Source organism: Lepidothrix coronata, unplaced genomic scaffold (assembly GCF_001604755.1).
Source record: "Lepidothrix coronata isolate B3197 unplaced genomic scaffold, Lepidothrix_coronata-1.0 Scaffold189, whole genome shotgun sequence".
NCBI lineage: Eukaryota > Metazoa > Chordata > Aves > Passeriformes > Pipridae > Lepidothrix > Lepidothrix coronata.
Window position 1 is genome coordinate 1,383,026 of NW_016690369.1, and position 27,436 is coordinate 1,410,461.

The 27,436-nt window shown below is 44.5% G+C and overlaps 1 protein-coding gene across 1 annotated transcript in view; it reads right to left on the minus strand.

The window, feature by feature from the left end:
• The window catches only part of MED13L (mediator complex subunit 13 like), a 174,489-nt gene that overhangs the window by 136,783 nt on the left and 10,270 nt on the right, over nucleotides 1-27,436 (minus strand). The window contains exons 2-3 of the mRNA XM_017831317.1: nucleotides 18,288-18,525; nucleotides 5,734-5,799 (exon numbers count right to left, since the gene is read on the minus strand). Of these exons, the coding sequence (XP_017686806.1) occupies nucleotides 5,734-5,799; nucleotides 18,288-18,525 (304 nt within the window). The remainder of the gene's footprint in view (nucleotides 1-5,733; nucleotides 5,800-18,287; nucleotides 18,526-27,436) is intronic.

A 27,436-nucleotide genomic window follows, 5' to 3' on the forward strand; every position in this document is an offset into this window, starting at 1 on the left:
GTTCTCCACAGAACACATTCCTGGAAAGTTTTATTTTTTCACCCTCATTGCTGACTTTAGAGTCTCCCTTGGTTCTTCTGGGAGTCATTTCTTATGGTCACACACATGGTTAGTGGTGGAATTACATTGCTTTGGCTGTTAAATTCGAAGATATTTTAATTAAAAAATTAAATTAAAAGATAGGAGCTGCAAATTTAAAACCAGGTGTGACCCGTTAGTGTTTGCTCCTGGTTTTGGGAGCTCTCTGTGGTTTGGGTTTTTAATTGGGTGCCTTGAGAGATGTAAGTTCTAAACCACCTCTGCTCACACAACCAAATGAGCACTGACACACATCCTGTCAGGAAGACTCAGGAATCCAAAATGTAATTTCCTTCGGTGTTCCTAACAGAGGTTTTGGATCCAAAGTTCAGACATTGGAATTAAAACTATTTCTGAGGAGAAATGCAGCAGCTCCCAAACCTGATCCCGTCAGAAGCTGCAGAACAGCCCCATCTCCAAGGTCTTTTCCCACCTCAGTGGTTCTGGGACTCTGGGAAAACACAATAAAGCTCTGGAATATTCTGAAACAAAATCCCTGTTTCGAGTCTCCTCCCAAAGCCGTCAGAAATGCCAGTGGAAATCCCCTTTATGCCCAAACCACCAGACCCCCTTTAAACTTCAGGTGGTTTGTACTCCCACGTCTCTTCCCTCCCAGTAACAGTCACTACAATTTGGCTTCAGGTTCGTTTCAAAAGGAAATAATTAGATTTTACAATTAACATTCCAGAGGATTTCTTGTTCCTTGCTAATCATTTACCCAGTGACAAGGCAAGAGCAGGTTTATAAGCTCAGGAACCTACACGGGGGGAGCGTGGAAGGACAAACGTGGTAATTTGATTTATTTATCTCTTTCAAATAAAAATACCCACATTTTAGTTTGGTTTGTCACTTTTAATCCATTCTTATTATCTTAGCAAATTTTTTGGTAAAAGCAACATCCAGGGGCTCACAAAATGCAGCAGGTGAAGTGAAAAAGGCCATGTTTTCCAGGGACAATTTTCCAATTTCCTTTCAGTCTGGCCCTGTACTTCCAAACCTTGCATTTCCAATCAAAATTTGTTGACCTCTAATAAGTCTCCTTTTGATATTTTCTTCCCTTGATGTCTGCACTGATTATCAGTGAAAACAAGTTCCTTTCTTTATTTCCTTACTCTGGAAGTCTTTGACTGCACAGCATCTCACCCGAGCACAATTCCCAGGGTGGACAGCAGGAGACTGACTTTTCTCACAAGAAAAAAAAAAAACACAAACCCAAACAAAACCCCAACCAAACAAGCGAAGAAGAAAAGAAAAATAATCACATATTCCACCACTGAGAGCTGCTATCTGATAAAAACAATTCTCTCTGCTCGGTTGCAGTGTAATTCCTCCTTCACCTCTCCTGCATTTCACAAGGTCTCCCTTAGCAGGTTTAATCAAGTTTTCCAGGATCTCGTTAGATATTTAAATAAGGACATGCCCCCTTAATTTGCTCAAAAGGAAAGGACTGGATTAAGGTTTGCTTTGACTCGTTTGTTAAGCATTAAGTAATTAGGTTTTCCTTGTTGTTACAGAGGGGGTAAACATGGTCAGGGCCTAAAAAATCCAATCTGCTCCCTCTCCAGGTTTGACCCACCAAAAACTTTCTTCCAGGTGGGTACTCAGGGATGACCTCAATCAAACAAGGAGTGAATGGCTTTAAACTGCCAGAGGGCAGGGTTAGGTGGGATATTGGGCAGGAATTCTTCCCCTGGGAGGGTGGGGAGGGGCTGGGATGGAATTCCCAGAGAAGCTGTGGCTGCCCCTGGATCCCTGGGAGTGTCCAAGGCCAGGCTGGATAAACTTGGAGCAACCTGGGCTAGCGGAAGATGTCCCTGCCCGTGGCAGGGGTGGCACTGGATGAGCTTTAAGGTCCCTCCCAAGCCAAACCAGTCTGTGAATCCATGAGATGGGAATGGATGAGTAAAATACCAGTGCAAAGAAAATAAGGATATCCATCATATTACATGTAGCAAACACAGATAATTACCTGGACCATCTATAGCCCCACCAAAAAAAAAATCTGGTAAAATAATAAGGATGGATTACAAGTGACAAGCCAAACTAAAATATGAGTATTTTTATTTTAAAGAGATAAATAAGTCAAATTAACGATGTCCTCCTTTTCCAACACCACAAACCTGCACAGAGAGCTCAGCCATTATCATCCCTGACTGTAAACCAGCTGCTGGGATTCAAAAAAATACAACCTGGCTCCAAAGTGGTTGTTTATCCATCCAGTTCTTTCTTACACAAAAAGGGGAAAAAAAAATAAAAAAAAAAGATGCATCACCTCCCCAGCTGAGTTCAGAAAGAGCTGGAAAAAAGGGATATATAAACTGCAGGATCAAGTAAGGAACGGTGACAGAGCCTGGAATTCAGAGCACACCAATCACTCTGAACAATAAAAACACCAGTTGATGCTGGTTATAAATTAATACCCCCAGATCATTCACAAAGTACAGTTTTTAGAGACACCCTGTGTGTTCACAGCATTTAATATTGCAGGGAGCCACAGCAAATAAATCTCCAAGCCTAATCTATGTATGTTCTATAAATCCACTCCCAGGGAACATTTGTAGAGGGTTTGCAAGGTTTCCACACTCCCCCTTGCTTTACACTTCCTGAAAATGTTTATTTTAGTTGGTATTTTCCGTGGCTGTTGTGACTCCTGTCACTTGAAACAGCCCAGAAACAGCCACAAAGTGTCAGCACAAAGCAGGAGAACAACAAGACAAAGCTCAGAAAGAACAAAGCCCACTTTGAAAGCAGAAGACACCTGCACAAATACTTTATTTTTTGGGGAAAAAAAATAACCCAAAACTACTTCAAGCGAAGAATAAACCCCCCCCCAAACATATAAATTCAAGTGAAACAGCCTAGATAAAAACAAGGAAGTTCAAGTGCACTTATAGTGGATAATAAAAGGAATGGTTTGTTTGCTATCTGCAGTGATTTTTTTTTTCCTATGAAAACATTCACCAGAAGACAAATATTTAATATTACTCAAAAGCAACAGTCCCCGTTTAAAGCTGTTCTGTAAGAGCAACAACTCTGTTAAGCAGGCAGTGTTTATAACAAAAACGTGCTTTTTATATCAGACAGTTTGTGCAAACTCGGCAACATTTCCAGCCCAGTACACTCTGTACCAACAGGGCTTGCCAGAAACCCGGCACTCCAGAGGCATTTCCCTGTTAACTGTTTCTTTCAAAAAGAAAAAGGACCCACCGTGGCACTTCCAAACCCTCCTCACCAGCGGTTACAACGTTTTGCCTCTCAAAAACACAAGGAAAGATTAAGGTGAATGCAATCAAAATAAATAAATATCGATGTAAGAACAGCAGAATGATTTCAGCTGTGTAAATCAGAAGCTGATGTTTCAGTTTGAAGCCAGAAGGACACAAAGCCAACCATTACCACGTTACTCACAAGGCTAAATCCTCCTGGACACTGACTCTGGTCAGTAGTAAAGGCTTCTTATCTTCTCCCATCTCTACTCCAGGGAACATCCAAAAGCCCCTTTGCATTCAGCAGTGGTGCCCATTTTTTACAAAAATATTTAAAATATTGATGAAATGTTAAAACATTTAGGAATTTTAAGGGAGAAGGGTGGTTATGTTACAGTTTCACCACAGGCACTCCCTCCCACAACCACAGTGTGGTTCAGAGCAGAAAACCAGGCTGGAATCACGAAGGAAATGGGCATCCACAGCAAAAACCTACACACCCCTGGCGGCTGAACCTCTTCAAACCTTAAAACTGGGCTGGAACGTGAGGAATTCCAACTTTTATAGGGAATTTCCAGCCATATGGCCCCTGCACAACCACCCCTCCTGACCCTGTGGGGAGGAACATGGGGTACAAGCAGCTCAGCGAGCATGTGTGGGACATGTTTATTTTACCTGTCATATATATATATATTATTTTACCTGTCATATATATATATATGTATATTTTACCTGTCATATATATATATATAGTCACAACCAGACTTCTGTCTCTTGAGGGCAGAAGCCACCAGGGACTAAAGCCCTCTGTGCAAAGCACCCACTGCAGACAAATGACCAACCAAACCATCATAGTGTTATTTAAGAGTAATAAATAAACCCAGGGCAGCTCTGATCACCAATTCTCTGCTCACTCTGCCAGCTCTGCTAAGGGAAAACCAGATTATTTTGGCAGCAACAAAGCCAGGCCCTCTGCTCCACACCCACACCCCCCTGACCCCAGCCCGGGAGCAAAGGCCTGAACTAACTGAGTCACTCATTGAGTTTAAACTAATTCCAAGCTGTGCCTGGGGAGGGCTTCTGCTCCAGCTGAAACCACCCCCTGAATCTCACACATTGTGGGGCTGCAGGACCTTCAGCCCAACTGCTCTGACCTGCTGAACTGCCTTTATTTCACAGGCAGAAATACCACCTCTGAAAAACCTGATCCACCTTCACAAAAATCTGATAATGTCATTTTTGGTTGTGACGGCCGTGCCTGACACTCCTTTTGTGCCTCACCCTCGTGGGCACTGCACAGCACAGCTAATTCTCTGCAAAGCTCCCATCAAATAAAGTACCACTGTATAAAGAGCCCCATTTTCCCAGCACACACATTTTTGAGAACTCCCTTTACCCCGAGCAGAAGCCCCAGCCAAAGTTAGGGCAAGATGGCATAAAGTTCTGTGAACCCCCACTTTCTGTAGGGGTTTATTTGGTTCCAAAATGTCACATTTCTCACATCTGATGGGGATCTACATCTGCAAATGCTCAGCATGTCCCAGTGACAGGCTGAGGCCAGGCTGACTGTGTGTTTTGTACACACTGACAACAATCACAGCCAGCCAACCTCGAGGAGTCTTTGTACTCCAAATGCACTCTGTATTCTTTTCTAATATATTTATACAAAATATCTTAACTCCTTCCATTTTCTTCAAGCGCTGTGTAATCAAAGGCTTTTAAAAAGTTACAGTTGGGGGGATTTCAGGGTTGTATTTTTCCTTTTGTTCCTTTTTTCTTTTCATTTATTTATTTATAATCTCATCCCAGATGTGGCATCAAATGCACACAGCGGGATGTCCTTAAGCATTACTTTGTAGAGTTCTTTGTGTCACCATCCAACACTCTTAATCACATGAGGATTAGCAAGAAGACTTAGCTGGGAGTAGTGTGAGCAACAAAAGAGCAAAATGAATATCTCCTGCTTTTAAGCATTTCCACAACACCTCTGCTTTTCCCAGCTTCCCCAGAACACAGAGAGGAGGTGGAGCCAAAACCAGGTTTAACTTTCATTTATCATTTCGTTGCCTCCTTGTTTATCCCAGCACAGAAAAGCAACCCTGGACCAGAACTCCCTCCTCCTGTCCCACACCCTGGAGACACATCCTGGATAACTGCACAGCTTGAGTGCTGAGGAAACTTGGGCTGGGTGGCCAGGGGGGAAATGCTGAGGCACCTCCGGGTTCCTGGTCACAAACCCCAAAGCCAGAGCAGCCACTGGTGTGGTTTGCACAGCACTGGGAACAGCCAGAGGAGAGGGAGCACAAGGATTTGAGAGTCCAACATTCCACTACAACTTGTGCACTCCATTAGAAACCAGGACACAAACAATTCCAGGTGTGAGTGGCCTGGAGTGGGAACTGCCTTCCACAGGCACTGGGGAACTGTCCATGTCTATCACAGGTCCTACAGGTCACTGTTCCCAATCCAACACGTGCAGTGCTGATCCCAGCAACCAGAGAAAGCCTCTGGCAAACTGTACAGATAACAAGAAACATCATTTTTAGGACACAGTCATTCATTATTCATCCTGACAGGTTCCTTTAAATGGATACCTGGGATTAAACAGCCACAACTCCAAAAATTCACAAACTGTAACGTGGAAAAGTCCAGGACAGAAGTGGATCTGCTGACAACACAACTTCAAGGCAGAAGAGGAATGAAAACCTTTCCCTCTGACACAGATGGACTAACAGAAAATCAACAGAAGTTTGTTCTCCCACGAAATTATGAGACAGCACAACAGTAGAAAAGTCATTTTCTATGCAGAGCCCTTAAAGCTGAATTAACAGAGGACTATTGCATAGTTACTGCTGGCTATCATTTTAAATACATTAAAGCCTCTACTTCCTCAGACCAATATTTAAAATAAACAAGAAGCAGCAGGCAAGCACAGCCACTTCATTAAAGTGATTACAGAGACTCTCGAACCAAGACTTAATTTGAATTAATAGTAAAGATAAAACTGAGTGCACAGACAGCCATAGAGAAAGAATGAAGTTCTGAAGAGAATGCAGTGGGTTGATGGTATCATACCCCAAACACCTGATGAATTCATTAAACACAAATGCTCCCCTTGGCATATTCCAGGATACAAGACAAGCAGTTCACACTTGAAAGATCAGATGGATATCAAGCTGACAAATAACCAGTGAGCATCTTCACAGCTGCAGGACACAGGCAGAGAGTTTTGCAAAAAAAAAAAAAGCAGCAAAATTTGCATTAGAAACTATGACAGAGACAGCCAAAGTATCAATACCAAATGTGATTAGTTCCAATGAACAGCTATTGCACTTCTAGGGAGAACAGGAGTCACTTGTGACACCGCCTGAGGTCATAGAGTGTTATCTCTGCTCTCCAGGGCAGGATTGCTCCCTTAAAGCTCCATCCTGGAGCTGAGAGCCACTTTCCCCCAGCCACGTTCCCAAGAGGAGACCCTCAGCCCATTAGTTGCATAAACTACTCCTCTAGTCCTCCTCACCCCAGCAGAGCAGCTAAAAATATGCAGCAAGACGTTAAAAGTGCAGTGCCATCAAAGCACTTTTGCTGGAACAGAGGAGCCGACGATTTATGGGCTCTTTGGTTTTGCTGCTTTTATCAGGCTGGTTGGTTGAAAGAAAATGCACACATAATTACTTAATCCCATTAAAACAGAGACAAACGAGGGCCCAGAACTCCCCAGCTCAGCAGTTTGAGCAGGGGAAGGTTCTGAACTCCCAGTAATGAATCACTGGAGCCTTCTCAGCTCCTTCCCAGCCCCGGGGGTTTCGGCTGCCTCAGCTCTGGCATCTCCCAACCGCTCCAGAGAGTGGGATTGGGAATGAGGGAGAGCTGCCACAGCTTTCCCAAGCCACGAGGAATCCAAGTGACAACATACCAATGAAACCAAACAAGTAAATTCACAAGAAAATACGGAAAATCAAAAGTCAGTTGCTTCTTCCAGCATTTGGGGATGACAAGCAGGAAGACTGAGAGACGGCAAACGGTAATTTGGGGTTGTTTTTTTCTTTGAACACGGCATATTTTGGCCAGTTTTGAGTTTCAGAAGCTCACAGAAACTCCTATTCGGTGTGTTATGTTAACAGACAAAATGTAAACTGCACCGGGTTCTCGAAGAGGGGAGGGTAAAGCAAACAAACATCTTCCCAGAGGATGTGTAACACAGGTTTGCTGGGAGTTTTACTACCGGGAAATAAATCAATGTGTAAAATAATTGTAAAACCTCGCTGGAGAACTGAAAACTGAACTCATGGAAATTCCCATTAAATTCAAACGTTACTTTCTCCAAGACAGTGATGGGGTTTTTTATACATATACATATATTTAATGTTTCTTTAAGCACCAGGATCTTTTGGTCCCATTGTTAACACACAATAAATTTGAGCAGTGCCCCAAACAGGGACCCTACTCAGCCACCCTACACCAGCTGAGTCATGTTTGCTCACTGATTACACTTTGTGGGATCACTGGGAACCTTCCAGGACAAGGCCAGGCAGGAAGGAACCCATATCCCAAAACTGGAGGGATTAGGAATTCCGGCTTCATTTTTGAAACTAAGCAGTGACAGTCTCACATTTTCCCTTCACACTTTCCAGGCCTTAACTGTGGTTTACAGCAAAAGAAATAGTAATAAAATAATGCTTACTATGGTCTGGGTTAGTTTAGGAAAAGGCAGAGAGGGACTGAGCAATAATCCCACATCCATCTGGGACAGGGGTTCTTTTTAGTGGAATATTTAAGATATCTTAGTATGTTGGAGCAATGAAAATCTCACTTTGCTTTGTATAGAAAATCCAGATTGGACTCCCAGCTGAGGGCTGTCAAGGACAGCAACAGAACCCTTAAGTTATCTTTAAGTTATTAAAAATCTAATGCTAATACCAAATAAACATAAAATATCACCTTTCAATAAGCCAGTTGCACCTTAGAACAAACCTATAGAGCTTCTGCCAAACATACATTCCTCTTGATGCCTTTTGAAGTGGCAGAATTCCCAGGCACATTCAGGAACACCACTGGAAAGAGCAGGATTTTTCCCATCTCTTTAGGGAGCTGTATGAAATTCTTACAGCCATCCAAAGAAAAGAACCACTGCACAATTATATCTTCATCACCTACGACTGGCTGTTTCCCTCGGTGCAAAAGGCATTACATTATTTGTGTTCCAGAAGAGACAGAGCAACTACAATGTCATGGAACAAGCAGAGCTCCAGAAAGGCTTTATTGAAAAGCTGGTGTTTGTTCCCTGCGGTCCTGCTTAGAAACTGCCACCTTCTGAGGCCAAGTTTATCAACACCCACACCTTAAGATAGGAACTTCACACTTCCCTTTCTCCAGGAACGAGGTGCTAACTCTGCCTGGTGATCTGTCCAACCCGCCCAGGGATTCATGACACAAACCTGAACACTTCACCTCGACCCCTCTGGCTCCCTGACTGCTCCAAACACCCTGAGATTTGGTGCAAAGACTGGCAAAGTGTCCTGGAGGAGAACAGGGCTCAGGGCTGGGAAGGTTGAGCGGGAAGGGCTGTTCTCAGGGGCACTGAGGGAACACCCGAGTGACTGTGCCAGGGCACAATTCCAGCTGGGAGAAGGCAGGAGAGAGGGAGCTGAGGGCTGGGAGCTCAGCCTGGAATAGAAACTGAAACTGGGCCTTGGCTCAGGCCAGGCTGAGCTGGGACAGCACAGGGACCATTGCAGGGTAGGTGAGTGATTAAAGGCAGCAGCACAGGCAACGTTCTGCCCCCAGCACTGTGGGACAGCAGTGCTGGCACTGCCCAGCTCAGGGGAGACACTCCAGGGTGTGATTAAAGGCAGCAGCACAGCCTGTGTTCTGTCCCCAGCAGTGCTGGCACTGCCCAGCTCGGGGGGACACCCCAGGGTGTGATTAACCCCATGGGCTGTGATTAAAGCACCACAGCCCATGTTCTTCCCCAGCACTGTTGGACAGCAGTGCTGGCACTGCCCAGCTCAGGGGGGACACTCCAGGGTGCTCTACGTCAACCAGAAGGCAACAGCATTTCAGCACCGTGCCTTTAGCGTGTGCTTTCCCTTCCAACTCCTCATTTAACTCCTGAAACATCAATTTTACACCATTTCACTCCAAGTTCCAGTTGTCGTTATATGAGTGACTGCACCACGCACTTGTCTGGGTTTTTTAACCAAGGGACTAATACTTAATAATTAATTATAATAAGTAAATATTTAATATTTAACCAGCTGCAGAACTCCTCCCTTTTCTTCTCCAATTGAAACCCCCAGTTCCCAGGGGCAAAGAGCAAAGGTAAGAATTCCTCCTCAGCCTTAACCATGTCTTACAGCTCAGCTGTTTTCCACTTGCTCCTCCTCTTAATCCAGTGGTTTTGTTTCCATATTTACAACAGGCTGCTTTGGAAAGGACCCATTCCAGCCTCAGCACCGGTGGATTCAACAATCCTTAGGAACAGACTCCAGGTTTCCAAAGCTCCCTTCCCCAGGCACCGCTGCTCTCGGATTTCATGGCTGGTCACCCACACCCTGAGCCACAGAGCAGATCCCAAAACTGCCACATGGACACATTTCCAGGTATCCAAGGTACTTGTCTTACAGATTCCTGTCAAATCCTTGGATAAGTAAGTGCAGGTGGATAACTAAATCCACTTAAAATGAAAACAGTCCCAGAACTGGGGTATAAAAGAATTCTGTACTGAGATTTATAACCTTTAATAGGAACTTTATAACAAAAAAAGTAGCTTTTACGTAATGGAAAACATCTCTCTGTAAAGAGAAATGATGTGTTAACGTCAGCAGAGTCATGTTCCCGTGTTTTCTGTTTGCAATCCAGAACCATGTTTGTCACTAAAAGTTCATTAGTTATTCTAAAAACTGCCTTACCAAAAAGCAACTGTACACAATTTTATCATTACTATTATTTTTCCAGTCTAAATTCACCGGTGGAAGTCACCCTGTGTTCTTGGAATTACTCAGAACGTGCAAATACAAACATCAGTAATGAGCTCTATTAATGCAGATTTCACTTCAAGCTAACTCAGATTTACTTGGTGCACTTAAGTGAGTTCATTTCACTGGGAAAAAAAAAAAAAAGAGATCCCCTGAAGCAAAAAAACCATCAACTACTGGGGCTGATATTGCCCAACACATTGCTGAAAAAGAAATTCTTCTGATTGGATTTTTCCCCCCCCAGCAGCACTTTTAAAAATACAACCTTTTAATGATTGTTTAATTTTCATATAACTGGAATATAAATCCTTTCCATACTGCTTTGCTGCAGCTGCACCATAACGTCTCATTTTTCATGGAAAAAACCCCCCTAATTACGTGGTTCACCGAGTTGCCTGTGGTAACACATCAATTTTATTTACATTCACAAGTTGGACTCGGGTCTGTTCTCAGCACTCCAGCTAATCCCTAGCACATTTTGGACAATGGTTCTCTCTGATTCATTAGTGACACCTCACTCTGCTGTTCTGGGGAGGGAGTTGAGCTGTTTGGAATCTTGCTGGGGATTTCCAGCACTTTCCAGGCAATACTTTTGTAGCACCAGCTCCATCCCACCTTCAATATCCTGGATTTGCTGTGATATCCTGGCCTGGCTGGAATATTTCTGCCAAAGGACCATGAGCTGCTCCCTACACAAGGCAGCTGTTCCTGCTGCCCAAGGAATGCCAACCCATTTTCCCACAAAAGCACGAGGGAAGAAACAATAACTATTGTGTGGCCAAGAAAACCTAAAGATTAATTACTCCAAATTTCAACTATTTCAACTGAGCTGAGCTTATATTTGCAAAGCAGAAAGATGGGATTCAGCTGAGAATTCCTTGGCTTTGCCTTTTGTCTGCTTTCAGAAGGTAATTTGCTGCAATTAACTGTAAAAACTCCAAATTCCCAGATAGGAAAAAAATTAAAATGTTAATTCTGGAGTGATACAAATAGAATAAAATATTAGAAAGTGTCAGGCTATTTTACACAGGGCCCTTTGGCAGAGGTCAGATTTTTTGGTGACGTTTTAGCCTTAGATTGTAGAAAGGGGGAGATGCAGCACGTGGGAATGGTCCATGGAACATCCTGAGTTGGGAGGGACCCCCAGGGATCAGGGAAGTCCATTTCTGACCAGAATTGGTAATGAATTCCTGAATGCCACACATCCTCATTTGATCCTACCCTGAACACTGAGATTCACTGTTCCTGTGGAGAGAAAACCACCGAGGCAAAGCAGAGCTCAGGAAAAGGTAAGCGCAGCAGAATTCCAAAGGGGACGCTCAGCCTTGATTCCTTGCAATAAACAACTCCTGCCTTTGTTGTCTGCAACCATAAACCAACTTTAAAGCAGCAGGAGAAGCTGGAGCGGTGGGAAGAACACTTATTTTTAAAAGAAAACCAAAACAAAATGAAGACATCTCGCCCAGACACAATAAGGCTCTTGTCAACCCCGCATGTATAAAAGGAGTTGGCATTTTCCCATGAAGCAATTCCTTAATCCCAAATGATGGCATAATAACCTCATTTAATATGCCTCCTTAAAAGAAAAAAGTTTATTTTGTCTAAGCTGAACTTCGACTGGCAATCACTGGCCACCAATTAACAGTGTCAGATCGAAGGGTCACGGCCCAATTCTGCCAGCTGAGAGAGGATGAATTCACTTTTCAATCCCATCCTCCGGCCCGCAGGATGGAAAAGTTTAACTTTGTTGGCGTGTCTTTGGGAATAATCTCTGCCAGGCAATTAAGAAAATGCAAATGACTTGTCTTATTGAAAATAATCAAGCCAGAAACAAGGCTTTTTCAGTAACTTAATATTCCAATAAAGTCTCGTGTCATCTGAACCTACTTGTTAATTCCACTCCGCGCTGGAGAACCGGCAATTAACCATTTTCAGATTTCACTTCAAATTATTAATAAGTGGTGCTCAGCTGCTTGATATTCAGAGCTGCTTTTCCAACTGAAAGCCTTCAAAAATACTTGCATTTCAGCTCCTGGGAGATTCCTTTGATTCCTTGTGCCTAAACTGCTTTTCCATACATTGGCTGCTCCCGTTCTCCGTGACACCGGGCACCACAATGGTTATGGGGTTTATGGAGTTCTGTCCTATTCATTTGACAGGAAAGGGGGCTTATTCTTCATTTCATGCATTGCTTCACACACTTAAAAACATGTTTCAACAGACAGGAACGTCTTCTCATTCAATAATTAACATATCTCACTACAAAGCAGCTTAGAACATGCTCTGTGATTCCTGACAGAGCTCCCAGCTCCTCACAGCTGCAGAAATAAAACAGCACCTTGAAAGAACCTTAAATAGACTCTTAAACTGAAATAGAAAGTAGATTTTTCACTCCTTTATTATCCTTTACGTTAGCAGAAACTATCAAGTTTTCCACTATTTTTCTTTTAATCCCTAATAAATACTGAAAAACACCAACTAGTGAACATTTACAGGTTAACCATTTACTTAATTTAGGTGGCTTGACTGATAAATTAAACTTTGAAATCCAGCAGTTATTAAGTGAGCATCCAGAATCCTTCCTAGTGGTAACAAAAAATCCCTAAATTGAGGTTTGGGGCAAGTTATTCCCCTCAGGAAACATCCTTGAAAACAGAGCTGGGAGGTGAAAATTTACCCGTCGGTGATTTTCAGGTAGAGAAACAACAGCAGAAAAGAGTCCCAGGCACGTGGGGTAACGTGGATCCTTCCCACAGCCAACATTTTTCCCTCTTCCCTTTTATCAGCACATGTGGATTGACTGGGGCAGCCTGATATGCCAAGAATTCATAAACAGGAACGAGCCGAAGCTCCACGTCTTTCCTGTCCCAGCTCAAATTCCGACGGCGTTTTTAAACCCGCCAGGCTGTGAGGATCATGGACAGCAATCTTTCAGGAAAAGGTTTCCCTAATTGATTCAAGATAATCTGTTCTTCAGAAGGGTTTCCATCAAAATCCTCGTGTTCTACAGGCAGTACAGCAGGAAGTGCATTAATATCTTTTTCGGGGGGGAAGCAGCTCCGGCAATTAATGGATCAAGTGCAGATGCTGCAAATCCAAGTGGATTTCCAGATGGAAATCCCAAATACCTTCCAGAATCAGTGATTTCAGGCAAACAGGCTACTAAGCTGATAGAAGGCTGCAGTTTTATTTAAGGAATTATCAAACACCTGGAATCTTATCATTTTCAAGATCCTGTCTCACACCCTGACACCTTTCCAGAGTCACCGAAACTCCCCTCTCAGCAGTGGTGCCCAACGTAATCCCTGCATTATTCCCCAGAATTCCAACATTCTGTACCATAGATACAGCAGACAAAGCTGGATATACCCCCAAACTCAATGTGCAGATGACAAGTTTATAGACAAAACCACCAGGAAAAGAATCCCAGAGTATTCCAAGCTGGAAGGGACCCACGAGGATCAGAGTCCAACTGCTGGAGCGGTTTAAAGTGCCAGAGGAGAGAACTCTTTGCAAAGGCAAATAGGGCAAGCAAGGAACAGATCTCCCTTGCCCCTAATTCACATGGAAAACATGGAACACAGGGCAGGGGTGGGAGAAGGACAACCCAAGAGCTGAGTAGGAATTCTCTGTGCTGCTCCAGACGGATTTTGGTCACCAAATGCAAATGAGAGCTCTGCAACTTGCCCACCAAAACTTTCCTGTCAGACAACAGCGAGACACAACCTCCCCTCCTCCCATTTCTTCTGTGGGATTCACCAAAGGAAAGAGGTTTATGGGCAAAGGTCCCGTTGCTGTAACACCCCTTCTCTCCAGGCAGCAGGACCAGGGAACAGCATCCCCCCTGGGGAAAACAAAACTGCCACAAACTAAGACACTCCCAACTTTTTCAAGCTTATAAAAATCACTCCATTCTTTCTCCCACTCGGTGCCCACTCAGCTTTTCTCACTCTCGGGACAGAAAAAAAGACCTCCAATCTCTCTTCAAATTTTAAACCTCGTCACAATAAGAACCAGACCAAGACTGCCAAGGAACAAATGTAGGAGTGTGTGCAGGAGACACCTCTGCAGTTCACAGCTGCCTGGCTGCTCCAGCTCTTTAACTGATCCACAACTGCTCTGCAAATCATTGTTTTTATTTCATCTCCCGTGACAGCATTTAATTATCCACACAGTTTTGGAAAGCTACTACATAAACAACTGCTCCTTGTACCTCCTGTTTATAACCACTAAGTTGTTTTCCCCGTGACTATTTGAAATTCTTTTATTAAAGGCAGATTGTTGTTTACCAAATCTTGAATGTTGTAAAGATAAAGCAATTCAGAGAGTTATTATGAAAAAACTTTTTAAAGTGCTTCTGAAAGAAAAGTCTCGGTTTGGACTCTTCATCTGTTTACTGAAAGCACTAGATATCATACAATATTATTTGAGTGACTCTGTTATGCAAAAAAAAAAAATCAATTATTATAATTTAGACTTGAATGACTAAAACATAAAACATTTAAAGTCAAATTATTTAAATTTATCACTGAATTTTTCTTACTCTCATGAAAATTTCCCTTTCCAAGCACAAGTCCTAGGCAGGAAAAGAGAAATCCAAAACTTCCTTCTTGGTGAGAGTTCATGATCTTACAAACAGCTGTTATTCCCTAAAGTTGAGACATCTCAGAAGCTCTTCATGTTTTGGACAGACTCCACTCTTCCACTTGGATTTGCAGCAGCAGATTCCTGGGGCCTGTGCTCCTAAACAAGTGAGTCCAACACCCCACCAAAGCTCTGGCCGTGGAACTGAGTCCCAGTGACAGCCCAGCCTGAGGAACAACGTTTGAAGCCAAAGCAGCTCATTCCCTGACCAGGTTATCCCAAAACCAGCCCCATGTCACCACAGCCCCGCTGACAGGCACAGAAACTGCTTCAGTAACCTCCTTGTTTTCTGTTTAGATGGAAAAGTCCTTTATATATTTCCAGGAAACTAATTCCAACTATCAAATATTTCAGTATTGTGGTCTGTTTATACCATAAAAGCAAAATAACCTTATTCCTTCTACCTTGCACGAAGCAGTGAACACAAACAGTGTCCTTTGTCCAGGGAATCAATGGACATAAATGCCTCGTTCTGGCAGAATTTGATGTTCAATATGTTGTCAATACTGATGGTTTGAACTCTAAAAATGCACTGAAAAGAGCACGACAGCACTATCAGCAGTAAAACGTGTAGCACTTACACAATTTACATCACTTGGAGCTATTATCTGATAAGTCACTACAAGCCTTTCAATGTGCTTTTAATACAGAACAAGTATGATTTACACACATTACAAGAGAATTCCAGAGCCTGCAGTGGAAAGGAGTAGAAAAGGAGATGATTTCCCAAATTCTTGCAGGGCCTGAGAGCAGGAGCAGATTTCCCCTCCTTTCAGTCACCACCTACTTCATTCCCCTGAATGAGTCACACAAGGTCCTCCTTTTGCCACCTCCAAACTCAGCTTTGTGCCTCCTCACATCCCCCTGCAGAATCTTTGTTTTCCAGGCATTTTTAATGGGAGAGGGCACTGGAATGAGGGTCCCTCAGTGCTGCTGTAGCGGGGCAGCCCCTCCCCAGCCCTGTGGCTGCAGTGCTGTCACACACTCTGCTCCCCCTGCTTTATCACTGTGATGCTGCTGCTGTTGGCACGATAGAAAACAGAGCTCTGGCAGCCACATCTCAGATTTAATTCCACTTGAAAGTCACTGCACTGGAGGCTCCAGCACCTCCAGCTCCGTGCCCAGTTCTGGGCCCATCACAAGGACATGGAGGGGCTGGAGCGTGTGCAGGGAAGGGAACGGAGCTGGGAAGGGGCTGAAGCAGCAGGAGGGGTTGAGGGAGCTGGGGGGGCTCAGCCTGGAGAAAAGGAGGCTCAGGGGGGACCTTCTGGCTCTGCAAGTCCCTGACAGGAGGGGGGAGCCGGGGGGCGTCGGGCTCTGCTCCCAGGGAACAAGGGACAGGAGGAGAGGGAACGGCCTCCAGCTGTGCCAGGGGAGGGTCAGGTTGGACATCAGGAGGAATTTCCTCACAGAAGGGGCTGTTAAACACCAGGAGGGGCTGCCCAGGGAGGTGGGGGAGTCCCCATCCCTGGAGGTGTCCAAGGAAGGACTGGACGTGGCACTCAGGGATCAGTCACAGGTTGGACTCAATGATGTTTTTCCAACCTTAATTCCGTGATTCTGTGAAATTTTGGACTGGGCAAAAAACGTGCCACAGTGACCCCGTTCTCTGCTTGCTGTGCTCTGCCCCACTACTCTGCACTCAGCCTCTCCATACACTTAAATGCTTTTCCATACCACTGCCACTGGAAGAAGGATTATGTTGTTGCAACCAAGATGTCAGATCTAAACAAGCTACATCAATTTACGACAGACACAGAAGCCACCGCCTGCAACTCCCCTCAAATAAAATGACACTTAAGTCCCATATACTGCATTTGAAATATTAAATTAACTACATTTCACAAAGAGAAAGGCATATATTATTGAAGCTTTGCGGGGTAAGTAGAAATATTACCCATTCCTTCATTCCAAACAGGTGCCTGATAAAAAATTAATGCCAGTGGAATGGCTCAGTGCAGCACTTGAGAGCCATCTCCTCAATTATACATGATCCCGAGCTACCTGCCTGGAACACACCCAGAGACACTCAGGGCTCCTGTCTGTGATTTCACAGGCTCTGCTGCCAAAGAAACAGTCCCACTCACAGGCTGGAGTTTGCAACGGTGCTCAGAACAAAGCCATGAGTGAAAAAAATGATATATGATAACCCAGGAGCAAACAGTGGAGGTGGGGAGACAAGGCACAACCAGAGCACACCTGACAAATACAATATTCCACGTACTTGAGACAAATTTTATCACCAAGTCACCAGAAGGCCTAAAGGCCACCAGGGTCAAAATTTATTGCAAGAAACCAGGACCTGATCCTTATAATTAATTTGGGTTTACTTTTAATTCCTATTATTAGTCCAGAATTGGTGAACTTTAGTTGTTTCATCTAAGACATGAGGTGAAAAGAGAGGTAAAACTCATACAGCTTAATAAAACCCCTTGTATGTTTTCAGCCAAACATTTCAGACAAACTAGGTTTTGTCATAGCAACAATACAATGCTGAAAAGAAATTCATATACACTGGACATAGTCAATCCAAAAAGGATCACAACAGATAAAGTTGTGATCATTTTAAGGCTACAAATTCTGGAGACACTAAGGACAATCCCCATTGCATAAAGCTTTTAATCACATAAACTTATCATTGGCACTTTGACCTGCTTGCCCCTTCCTGCCTTGTAATACTCTCTCACTTGTTGTAATTTTCCCCAGTTTACACCCAAATTTTGCAACATGACCAAGGTGGGCAGTTCTGACCTTGCAGATTTACCTGGGGGGCCTTGGAGTTCACCTGACTCTCTCTATAGGTGGCTTATTCCATCAACTCTTACCTTATGCCAGAGTTGGGGGGGTTTATTATCATCATTATTACCCTTGGAACTAGGATTTATTCTATTTTTACAGTGCACCTGAGGTCTCACAAAAATCTAAGCCATGATGTTGACTACAGGTCACAGAATCCCGGGATCAACCAGGCTGGAAAAGCCCTCTGAGATCATCGAGTCCACCCTGTGACCCAACCCCGCCGTGTCACCCAGCCCATGGCACTGATGCCACATCCAGAGTGTCCCTAAACACCCCCAGGGACGGGGACTCCACCCCCTCCTGGGCAGCCCCTTCCAGTGTCCGATCACTCTCTCTGGGAAGAACTTCCCGATGTCCAACCTGAACCTCCCCTGGTGCACCTCAAGGCTGTGCCCTCCTGGCAAGTTCAGCTTTTTGCATTTTCTCTGCACATCACCGGCAGCAGCAAAGTTCAAACTCACACCATTTCCCCCCCTCCCCAGAGCTCTTAAACCACAGACTGTGACAAAAGCACAAGTCAAAGCCTCAACGACAAGTTCCCTTTGGACTGGAGGAACCCAAAACTGAGGCGAGGGCGACTCACTGTGCAGCTCTCGATGGATGACGTCCACCAGGTTGGGCTCGTCCCCCCACCAGAATATCCAGAGCTCCTTGCAGTCGGGTTTGACGTCGCGGCGCCACACGCACAGCAGGTTGGCCTGCAGGCAGCGGATGAAGCTGAGCAGGATGGGATCATCCTGGGCCGGCGCTGAGATGATGGGGCCACAGTCCCCGTGGCCTTCAAAGTTGTACCTACGCCATTTGATGCCCGTCAGTTCAGCCTGGGGGGGGGAGAAAAGGAGAAAAAAAATCGCTTTATTTCAAAATTTTGTTATTATTTGCTTTGTTTGCATTGGTTAATTCTTATTAATTTTAATTTATTTTCATTTATTATATATATTTTAGACTATTATGTGGTTTATATTTATTTTCTATCATTATTAGCATATTGTATGCAATTATTATATTAATTATACTATATAATATGCATTACATGTTATATATAATATATCAATAGGCTAATAATATATAAAATATTAATGTACTAGTAATATATAATATATATTAACAGTACATAGCATTATATAGTAATAACATATTAATATAATTAATTCTATCATTGTAATAATAACATATTAATATAATTAATCATATTATTGTAATAATAACATATTAATATAATTAATTCTATCATTGTAATAATAATATGTTAATATAATTAATTCTATTATTGCAGTAATGATATGTTAATATAAGCAATTACTAATTATTTATATTGATCATTAATAATGGATCATTACTTATATTAGACTTATTAATTATTAATAAAAATGTTTGTATTATGCATAACACATTTAATTATTATAGAACTAATATGTTCACGTAATTATATATTAATATGTTAAATACATAGAAATATATTATTTATAATTAGTTATATATAACTGTTGTATTTATTATTATATTATATATTATTTTATATTATTATAAATGAATATTATTTTTATTTAAATTTAATTAATCTAACTTAAGTCAGCTCTTCTATTATTATTATTGTTGTTATTGTTCTCTTAACTCCTTCTACACCATATTTTCCTTTATTCCCCTTCAAGGAAAAAAACAGTAGAGACAGTACAGAAGAAACCTGGCTGCATTTAGGTTTTTCACCACAACTTGTCTCGTTTCCAGCAGATTCATTCATTTTGTTATCTTATTGTAAGGTTACAAATTAGAAAGGGAGCAACCAAACAAACAGAGGCTCGTTCCCCACGTGTCCTCCCACGGTGGTGTGAGCTCAGTGTCAGCCCAAAAACCGGCCCCTTGAAAGCCCCAAGCAGAGAAAACAAGTGGCTCCCGGAAGAAGGTGAAACCCTTTCCCGTTGGGATGGTACAGATTTGGAACCCAGGGAGTCGGGAGAGGTTTTCTCTGGGCACTGAACAGGCTCCCCGGGGTTTGGTCACGGCCCCAAGGCTGCAGAGCTCAGGGAGTGTTTGGACAACACTCTCAGGGACAGGGGGGATTGTTGGGGTGTCTGGGCAGGGCCAGGAGCTGGACTGGATGATCCCTGTGGGTCCCTTCCAGCTCAGGATATTCCATGGATCTGTGACTGTCCTCCCCTCCCAGTTTGCCCTGTGACTGGTGCTGCCTCCTCCTTTCTCTCCCCCCTCTGCTGCCCGGGACACGCTGGGAACGCCCCAGCGCAGTCTGGCTGGAGCTGCTCTCACAATAAGTGGTGTGTGCACACTGGGCTCACACTGGGCTTGTACTCTGCTCTCCAAGCTGTGTTTCCACATTCCCAGTGCTGTTATTCCCTGCACTGCCTCATTTCCAGCGTTCACACCTTGCCCTGGCTGCTCGGGAGCCGGGCTCTGGAGTGGCCCTGCAGGAAGCACCAGCTGGTCAGAGCTGCACAAACCCCACTGCAGCATCCACACCTCTGACAGGAGGAGATATTGCCAGGGAGAAGGGAACACCAGCTGTGGGATTGGATTTTTAGTCCTAAAGAAAACCAAAGACTTGCAGAGCATTTATTCCTCCCATACTCATCATCTGCACAAAGACATTCAACCCCTCCTCTAGAACCCAATCCCCACAGCACAAACAGAAGGATTTCCCTTTTCCAGTCCACAAACTCAGTTCATTTATAAGTTTGAACTCTAAAATGCACTTTTCTCCCCCCCAATAACTGGCAGTAGGCTGGTACTTGCTGGTTAACTGGAGGGGCTGAAGATGACATTCATCAGAGCAACACCACAAGAAAAAACATACTTGTATTTCTCTGATCTTATAAATGCATCCTCTGAAACAGTCCCACCTCATCCCATGGATATGCCTGGCAGGGCAGGGATCTGGTTCCTGTGACTGTGCCTCAAGGACTATTTCCCCAAACACTGATAACCCACAGGGCCTTTTTTGCTCCCAAGGGGCCTCACCAGGAACACAGGAACACAGTAACCAGCCTCCACTGGGAAGGGGAAAACTCTGGAGGACAGTGAAGAGCAGGGAGATTGGTTTGACTGTTTGCAGACCCCTAAACCACCAGGCACCTTCAGCTGCACAACCATCCTGTATCCTGCATCCTGCCAGGACCCCACCAGCAGTGGAATCACAGCCAGTCCTGGATTATCCCTGCTGGAGGCTTCCCACAGCCAGCACTGCTGCTCCCGCACTCACACGGGAATGCTCAGCCATCCAAAGGGTTGGGGAACTATGGAAAAGAAAATCAGGACAGACAGTCCCGACTGGGCGAGGTGCAAAGCCATGTGCCACACTCCTGGCACAAAGAGGGCACGGGAGCACAGGAGGAAGAGGCAAAGGGAAGGATAAATTCTCTTTCCCCAGCAGGATGCTGTGTGGAGCTGGAATGCCTCACACATAACACAGTCTTGTAAGAGAAAGCACTTACACGTGCTCCTCCAAAACATCTACATCTGTTCTACGTGTGCCTCAGCTACAGCTTGGAAAAGGAAGGTGCACAGTTTGTCAAACACTGTAATGAACATAACAACAATCAAGAAACACCAAAAATTGGTGCCAGCACAGGCAACCTGGGAAAAAAATACGCTGAATGTTCACGTCATAACCAACTGGGAACACGTGGTAAGTCACCAAGAATATGGAACAGGAAGATGACAAAAACCCAAACCAGAAAAACCCAGCTGAACAAAGGATGTCACCCAACAGCTTGATCCACACAGCAGAACCCAGAGCTCAGCTGTTCCCAGCAGCACAGCAGCTCCTGCAGCTTCCTGCCCGCTCCGAGCCGTCACCCCAACAGCCCGTTGGAGAGGGAGGAAACAGGGGCAAGAGAAGCACAGAGAAATCAGCAGAGCTGCATCCAAGTTAGTTCTACCCTACCCAGCTTCTGGAGCGTCTGATTCCATGGACTGTGAGGAAAGACCAGAGCCAACCTGGACCACCAGTGCCCACCCACATGGCAAGTGACTCCTGAGAACGGGACGAGGAGTCCCGGGGGTTTGGACTCTGCAGCAGCATAAAATATCACACATGGTTTCCCAAACTTGCAGGGATGCAGTTCAGCACTGTATTTGGATATGTCTGCTTCTGCTTCAGTTTTTAATAGATAAACATCAATACTAATCCCTCAGAACTTCTAGATTGTGTCCCCACGTTAATAAAACTGAATTCAGGAGGAGACTTGGACACAGAAGGAATCCAAAGAGAGGACTGCACCCAGAGCACTTACACACCTTCTACACCTCTGCAGCTGTTCTAGGGACATTTAACACACTATAGGGAGAATATCCTCATCCACATGGAGTTTTCTTGGAAGTAATTTCTTTAAACCAACAAACATGCCCAGTTTGAAGAGGCCTCCATCTGCAGCACCCTCAGTGGGCAGTGGGTGAATGGAATCAGTTCACCGACTTAAAGATGAGAAACAGAGAGAAAGACAAACATTTGTGTGCTCAGCACCCGAGGGCTCACCCTGCAGCCACGGAATCCCTGAGCAGACACTGGAGTGGGATTCCCTGCCAGGGACAGCTCCAATCAGATAAACCCCAGCATTCCCCTGCACACAGACTGGCAGCCAACACCTTCAACCACCCCAGCACACGCTGGGGCCAGGGCAGAGCTGCCCTCCCTGCCTCCCTCAGCTGCTGCACAGATTCATTCAGAGCCCAGCTGACTCAAAAGCAGAAGTGCTGCATTAAACGACTTTTTCCCCTACTCAGATCAGTCCCCACACCTGATTCATCCAACAGCCACCGAGACGCTTTACCAGTAAGTGTGAGGACAGCAAAGCAGGTCAGGGAAGGCAGAGCTGCTCCCAGTAGTAAGGACTGGTTTTAAAGCAGCCTGAAATACTCACTGAGGCAAAACCCAAGATTGCCAACCCAAGGACAAAGCTGTGAACATGCTGTTTAGCTCACAACTGGTCAGAGATGAATGCAGAACAAAGCAGAACTCTTGCCAGGTGATGTAATCTGTGTTCCTTGCATCCCTTCCCATATGCACAGTCCTGGCTTATTACAGTTGCTAAGATGTTCTTAACACTAAAAAGCCTGACAAAAAAAAAAAGGAACTTACAAATGCTTACTATTAACCAACACCGTTAGCAAATCATGCATTAAATGAGATTTTTGCTTTGGTTTACAAGGGAATGTGTGTCTTGGAGGGCTGTGCTGTGAAGGGTTCAACTTCTCAGATAAGAGGGGCTTTTTTTTTTAAATGGGAGTTTTTTTTCTAAATTCATCTCACTGCAGTTGGACATGGAATACAGTGTTTGTGAGACGCCAGTTCTGAATGCACTGAGCCAAGTGTGTAAGGAACCAGAGAAATCTGATCCCTAACAGTAATATCCAAACCCTTCACTCACATCCAACTTCTTACAGAACAATTCCCAAGACACCAGAAGATCTGTTACTGATGTATCCAAAAAAGCAGCTGTCAGGGTGGAAGAATGTGTTCAAACCCCAAATTCCACACAGGCATCCAAACCCACCCAAAACATCCCTGAGAAAGAGGCATTAATGAAAACAGGGCCATGTAATGTCTTCATTCAGAAACAGGGCCACGGAGAGAACATCACACAGTCCCTTGGACAGGAGCACAAACCCCCTCGGACAGGAGCACAAACCCCCTTAGACAGGAGCACAAACCCCCTCGGACAGGAGCACAAACCCCCTCGGACAGGAGCACAAACCCCCTCGGACAGGAGCACAAACCCCCTCGGACAGGAGCACAAACCCCCTCGGACAGGAGCACAAACTGGGCTTTCCTTCCCCCTCAGTGACCCTCCTCACACTGTGCACAGTGAAACAAAAGAGACGAGCTGAGTGTTCAAACCTCTGACACCCCTGCACACACAAAAACCAGCAGAGAGAGAAATTCTGCACTTCCTTTCACAACCACCCATCTGCTGCCCTGAACAGAGACACCTCCACATCTACCTGCAGCAGCTGAGGGCTCCAGGACTGCGAATTCCCAGGAGAGATGAAACCTAAGCTCTCATCCTTTCCCCCCCCTTCAGGCTTAAATCAGAATAATAGGCAGGCAGGGAGGGTCTTGCTGATCTCATCGTGCTCCACATTCAGGTTGGCAGAGTTTGGGCTGCTAAAAATCACAATTCCCCAGTAACAACTTGGCTCTGGCGTGTTCCCAGCAACCCTGAAGATATAATTAGTGCTGTGTAGCCACTGTGACTGTTTTCCTCCTCTGCAGTCCCTGCAGATGGAACACAAACAAAACCCATCTTCCACCTCCTCTTTTATTTCTCATCACCACCAAATGCTTCTTGGCCTGTGTGTTGGAGGGGAAATGGACAGGCCAATTCTAAATTAACTTCTCTGGATCACTTGAGTAATTCCACCCATTTGAACGCACAAAGCTCCCTTGGAGAGATTATACAAAAACACAGACAAGGCCAAACCAGAAAGAGGTAGAGCACCAAAAGTCTGAGAGATTCTTGTATTTAGACCCACCAAGTGTAAAGCAGTTATTTCTGTATTATTTTGTACTTCTCTACATTAAAAAACAACGGCCAAAGCTATGTAATGGTGTTATTTTTCCTGGAAGATGAGAAAAGCTAAGGCAGAGTCAGGCCCCAGAGTGTAGAAAATCATTACCCCAGTACTTCCAAAACAGGAAGGACATACTTGAAAAGGAGGTGGAGATCTACAGAAGAGCATATTATAAGCAGAAAAACTAGAAATATATCCATCACAAGGCCCTCAGCACCAACCCTGACTTTCTCAAAGACTCTCAATATGGCAACATTCAGGTTATTTTGTTTTTCCTCACTTCTCCTGCCTGAAATGAAACAAAACAAAAACCAAGCATAAAAGCGACCTGTGCAAAAGGTGCTTGGACAGTTTGAGGTCTGCACAGCACTTCCAACAGAACTTTCTCCAATTGTCTTAAGAAGCAAGTAATGTAAAAAACCAAACCACACCTCATCCCTTAAGTCAGGGAACTTCCACAAACAAGTTTCACTTAAGCAAAGGGAATACAGAAGTTTTCATCATGTGCCCTTCTAACCAGCAGGAAGGTGCTGAGCTGCCCAGGGTACCTTAAAACACTTATTTACCAGCCTCTGAAGTTAGGCACACTCTAAACAATTTCTCTAACCTAGAATTTTGTTTGCTTCTACGTAGGAGACCAGTTTCTAAGTATCCTCAATCTACAATTAATGCTTCAAATTGGAACATAAACCATGTAAATGCCATATATGTGTTTGCCAGTTTTATTACAGTCTCATCTTGAGGGCTCCATTCAAGTAAGTAGCTATTCTGAAGCCACCAGAGACTCATCCAGAGGACTACTCACAGGAGTGAAAATCTGCATAAGAAAGCCCTTAGTTCATAGTCCAAGAATTTAAACTGTAGTTAAAGGTGTCATGGGAATTACACCACCATTTTAATTAAATGCTGTAAGATCCTGCAGACAGACTCAAGATTAGCACCATCTGTTTTGGTTGCAGTGTCTCATTTCCCTACACCATCCTCACACAGCCACGAAATATCACTGCACACACTCCAGCCATTTCAATCCCAGATAAAATGTATGCCAGGTTCATCCACTGCACTGGGAAGGAAGGACAAAAGGACACAGGCAGGGGGACTGAAAAACACCCTGGAACGACATGTGCTGGTGGGGGAGGCAAACACCCCTCCCCTCTCACAGGGAGAGAAGTGCTCAGGAACATCTGCCCCAGCCCTGCCAAGTGAACTGAAACAACAGAGGTGATTGCTTCACTAAGAAATTAGTGTTCTTCACAGCTCTGGGTGTTGTTTTACACCCCAAGAGAGGTTCCTGTTGGGACACCACAACTGCAGCACCTGTACACAGCTATTGCTTCTCTTTTACTGCCAGGTCAGGAACACTCTGGGGTTCAAAACCCCACAACAACCTGAGCATCTCAGCCCTGTGCAGTCTCCTGAAACGGGGTCATTTACTGCACTACATAATAACATCCTCCTCTTTTTGTAATCTATTTTTTAAAAATGAGAGAATGGTCTGTGTTCCTTCAGGGTTTTTCCCTTCTGCCCCTCGAGGAGGGACCACACAGCAGTGGACAGGCCTTACATGCTCTGGACAGGCCAGGGCTCAGCTTCCAAAGGGCATTTCTGGGAGGCCAAGCTACTGGAGGACGAGTATTGCAACAACTGCATAAACTCCTTCAAACCTGCCCATGCTCTGAATTCGAGAATAGTGAAAAACAGCACACTAAAAAACCCCGAGTTCTAAAATGGGCCTGACACGGCCACAACAAGAACCCTGTGCCCTGCTCAGAGCTTCAGAACCGGGGCAGTGCATCCCCCCCAGGCTGCACTATCATCTCAAAGTCCAGTGATTTCTCAGAAATCTGGCCTGAGAAATCGAGTGTGATGTGAGAAAACAGAGCCATCAGCTGAGGGGAGCTCGTTCCTCTCAGTATGCCACTGATCCACAGCAGAATGACATGTTTGACTTTAATCCTTTCCCTGCATAAGCACACAGTCAAGTGGCTGGAAAAAAAAGGATGAAGGGGCAGCCACTAACAAGATTTTAAAAATGAAAGATGACAAAAATTACCTTTTTTGTTTGTTTGTTTGTTATTCATTTGCTCTTCAAACCAGCAAGAAGCTGAGCACACCATGTGTACCACAAACAGCTCCCTGCTGGATAAATCCCTCCACTCCACACTGCCTCCTTCCCTCATGCCCCCTGGAACAGATTATCCAAATGCTCCTGCTCCAGAGCTGTTTGTGACAAGCAACAGTGTCAGGGCATTTGTGTGTCACCTTTTATCTTGGCCAAGTCTCAGTGAAGGATTCAGCCCCAACCAAAATCCTATTATCAGATATCCTCCTGCTGGACTCCTGTACCTGGGGACATCTGAGACATTGTGTCACAGCACCAGGGGACCAAGATGCTTCTAAAATAATTATGAACAGCCACAAACTAATAGCATGAGCTGTTATGCCTGACAAGTAAACAGGACTGGCAGAAATGAGGTATTTTTTCCTCTTCCAGGGTGATCCTGCCTATGTGGGAGAGGAGGCAGCCAGGAAGATTAACAGCTTCTTTCAAAGAAACAAAAGTCAGACCCATCTCAAAAGGAATTGGAGGTGGCAACTAAGCACCATCTTTCCCAGTGGAAAATATAAAAGGGCTCCAATACTAATGCTCATATTTCAGCAGCTCTGGCAGCTGCAGAAGCTCCCAACAAAGACACTCTGAGTGGCAAGCATAAAAGGAAGAGTAATCTGGTAAAAAGGCCCAAATTGCTGATAGGGATCCAAATCCTCCCAGAATTTCAAGGTTAAATACTAAAGTAGATGACTACAATCAAACACAGCAGAAGGAAAATGAGCACACACTGACACAGTGAATGAGAAAAAGGATCTTCCCGAGCCCACTGCAAAAACAGGTTGGCAAAACAAACCCAAATGGTAGAAATTCATGTCAAAGAAACAGGAGGTGACACAGAAATTGTTGGGTCACCACGACTCACGTGTAGCTCTGCACCTCCATCACCAACTGCAGCTCCTTTTGCCACATCAAAAAGCAGAGGAAACAAAAGAATTGCACAAGTGGTCAAAAGGTATATATTCCCTGCAGTAAAAATCATTGCAGGATTAAGACTGTTCTGTCTACAGGAGGGAAACTATGAGGGTCTCTAGAGAACAGCTGCTGGTTGCCTTCCAGATACCAAATTAAATCAAGAGGATGCAGACTCAGACTGC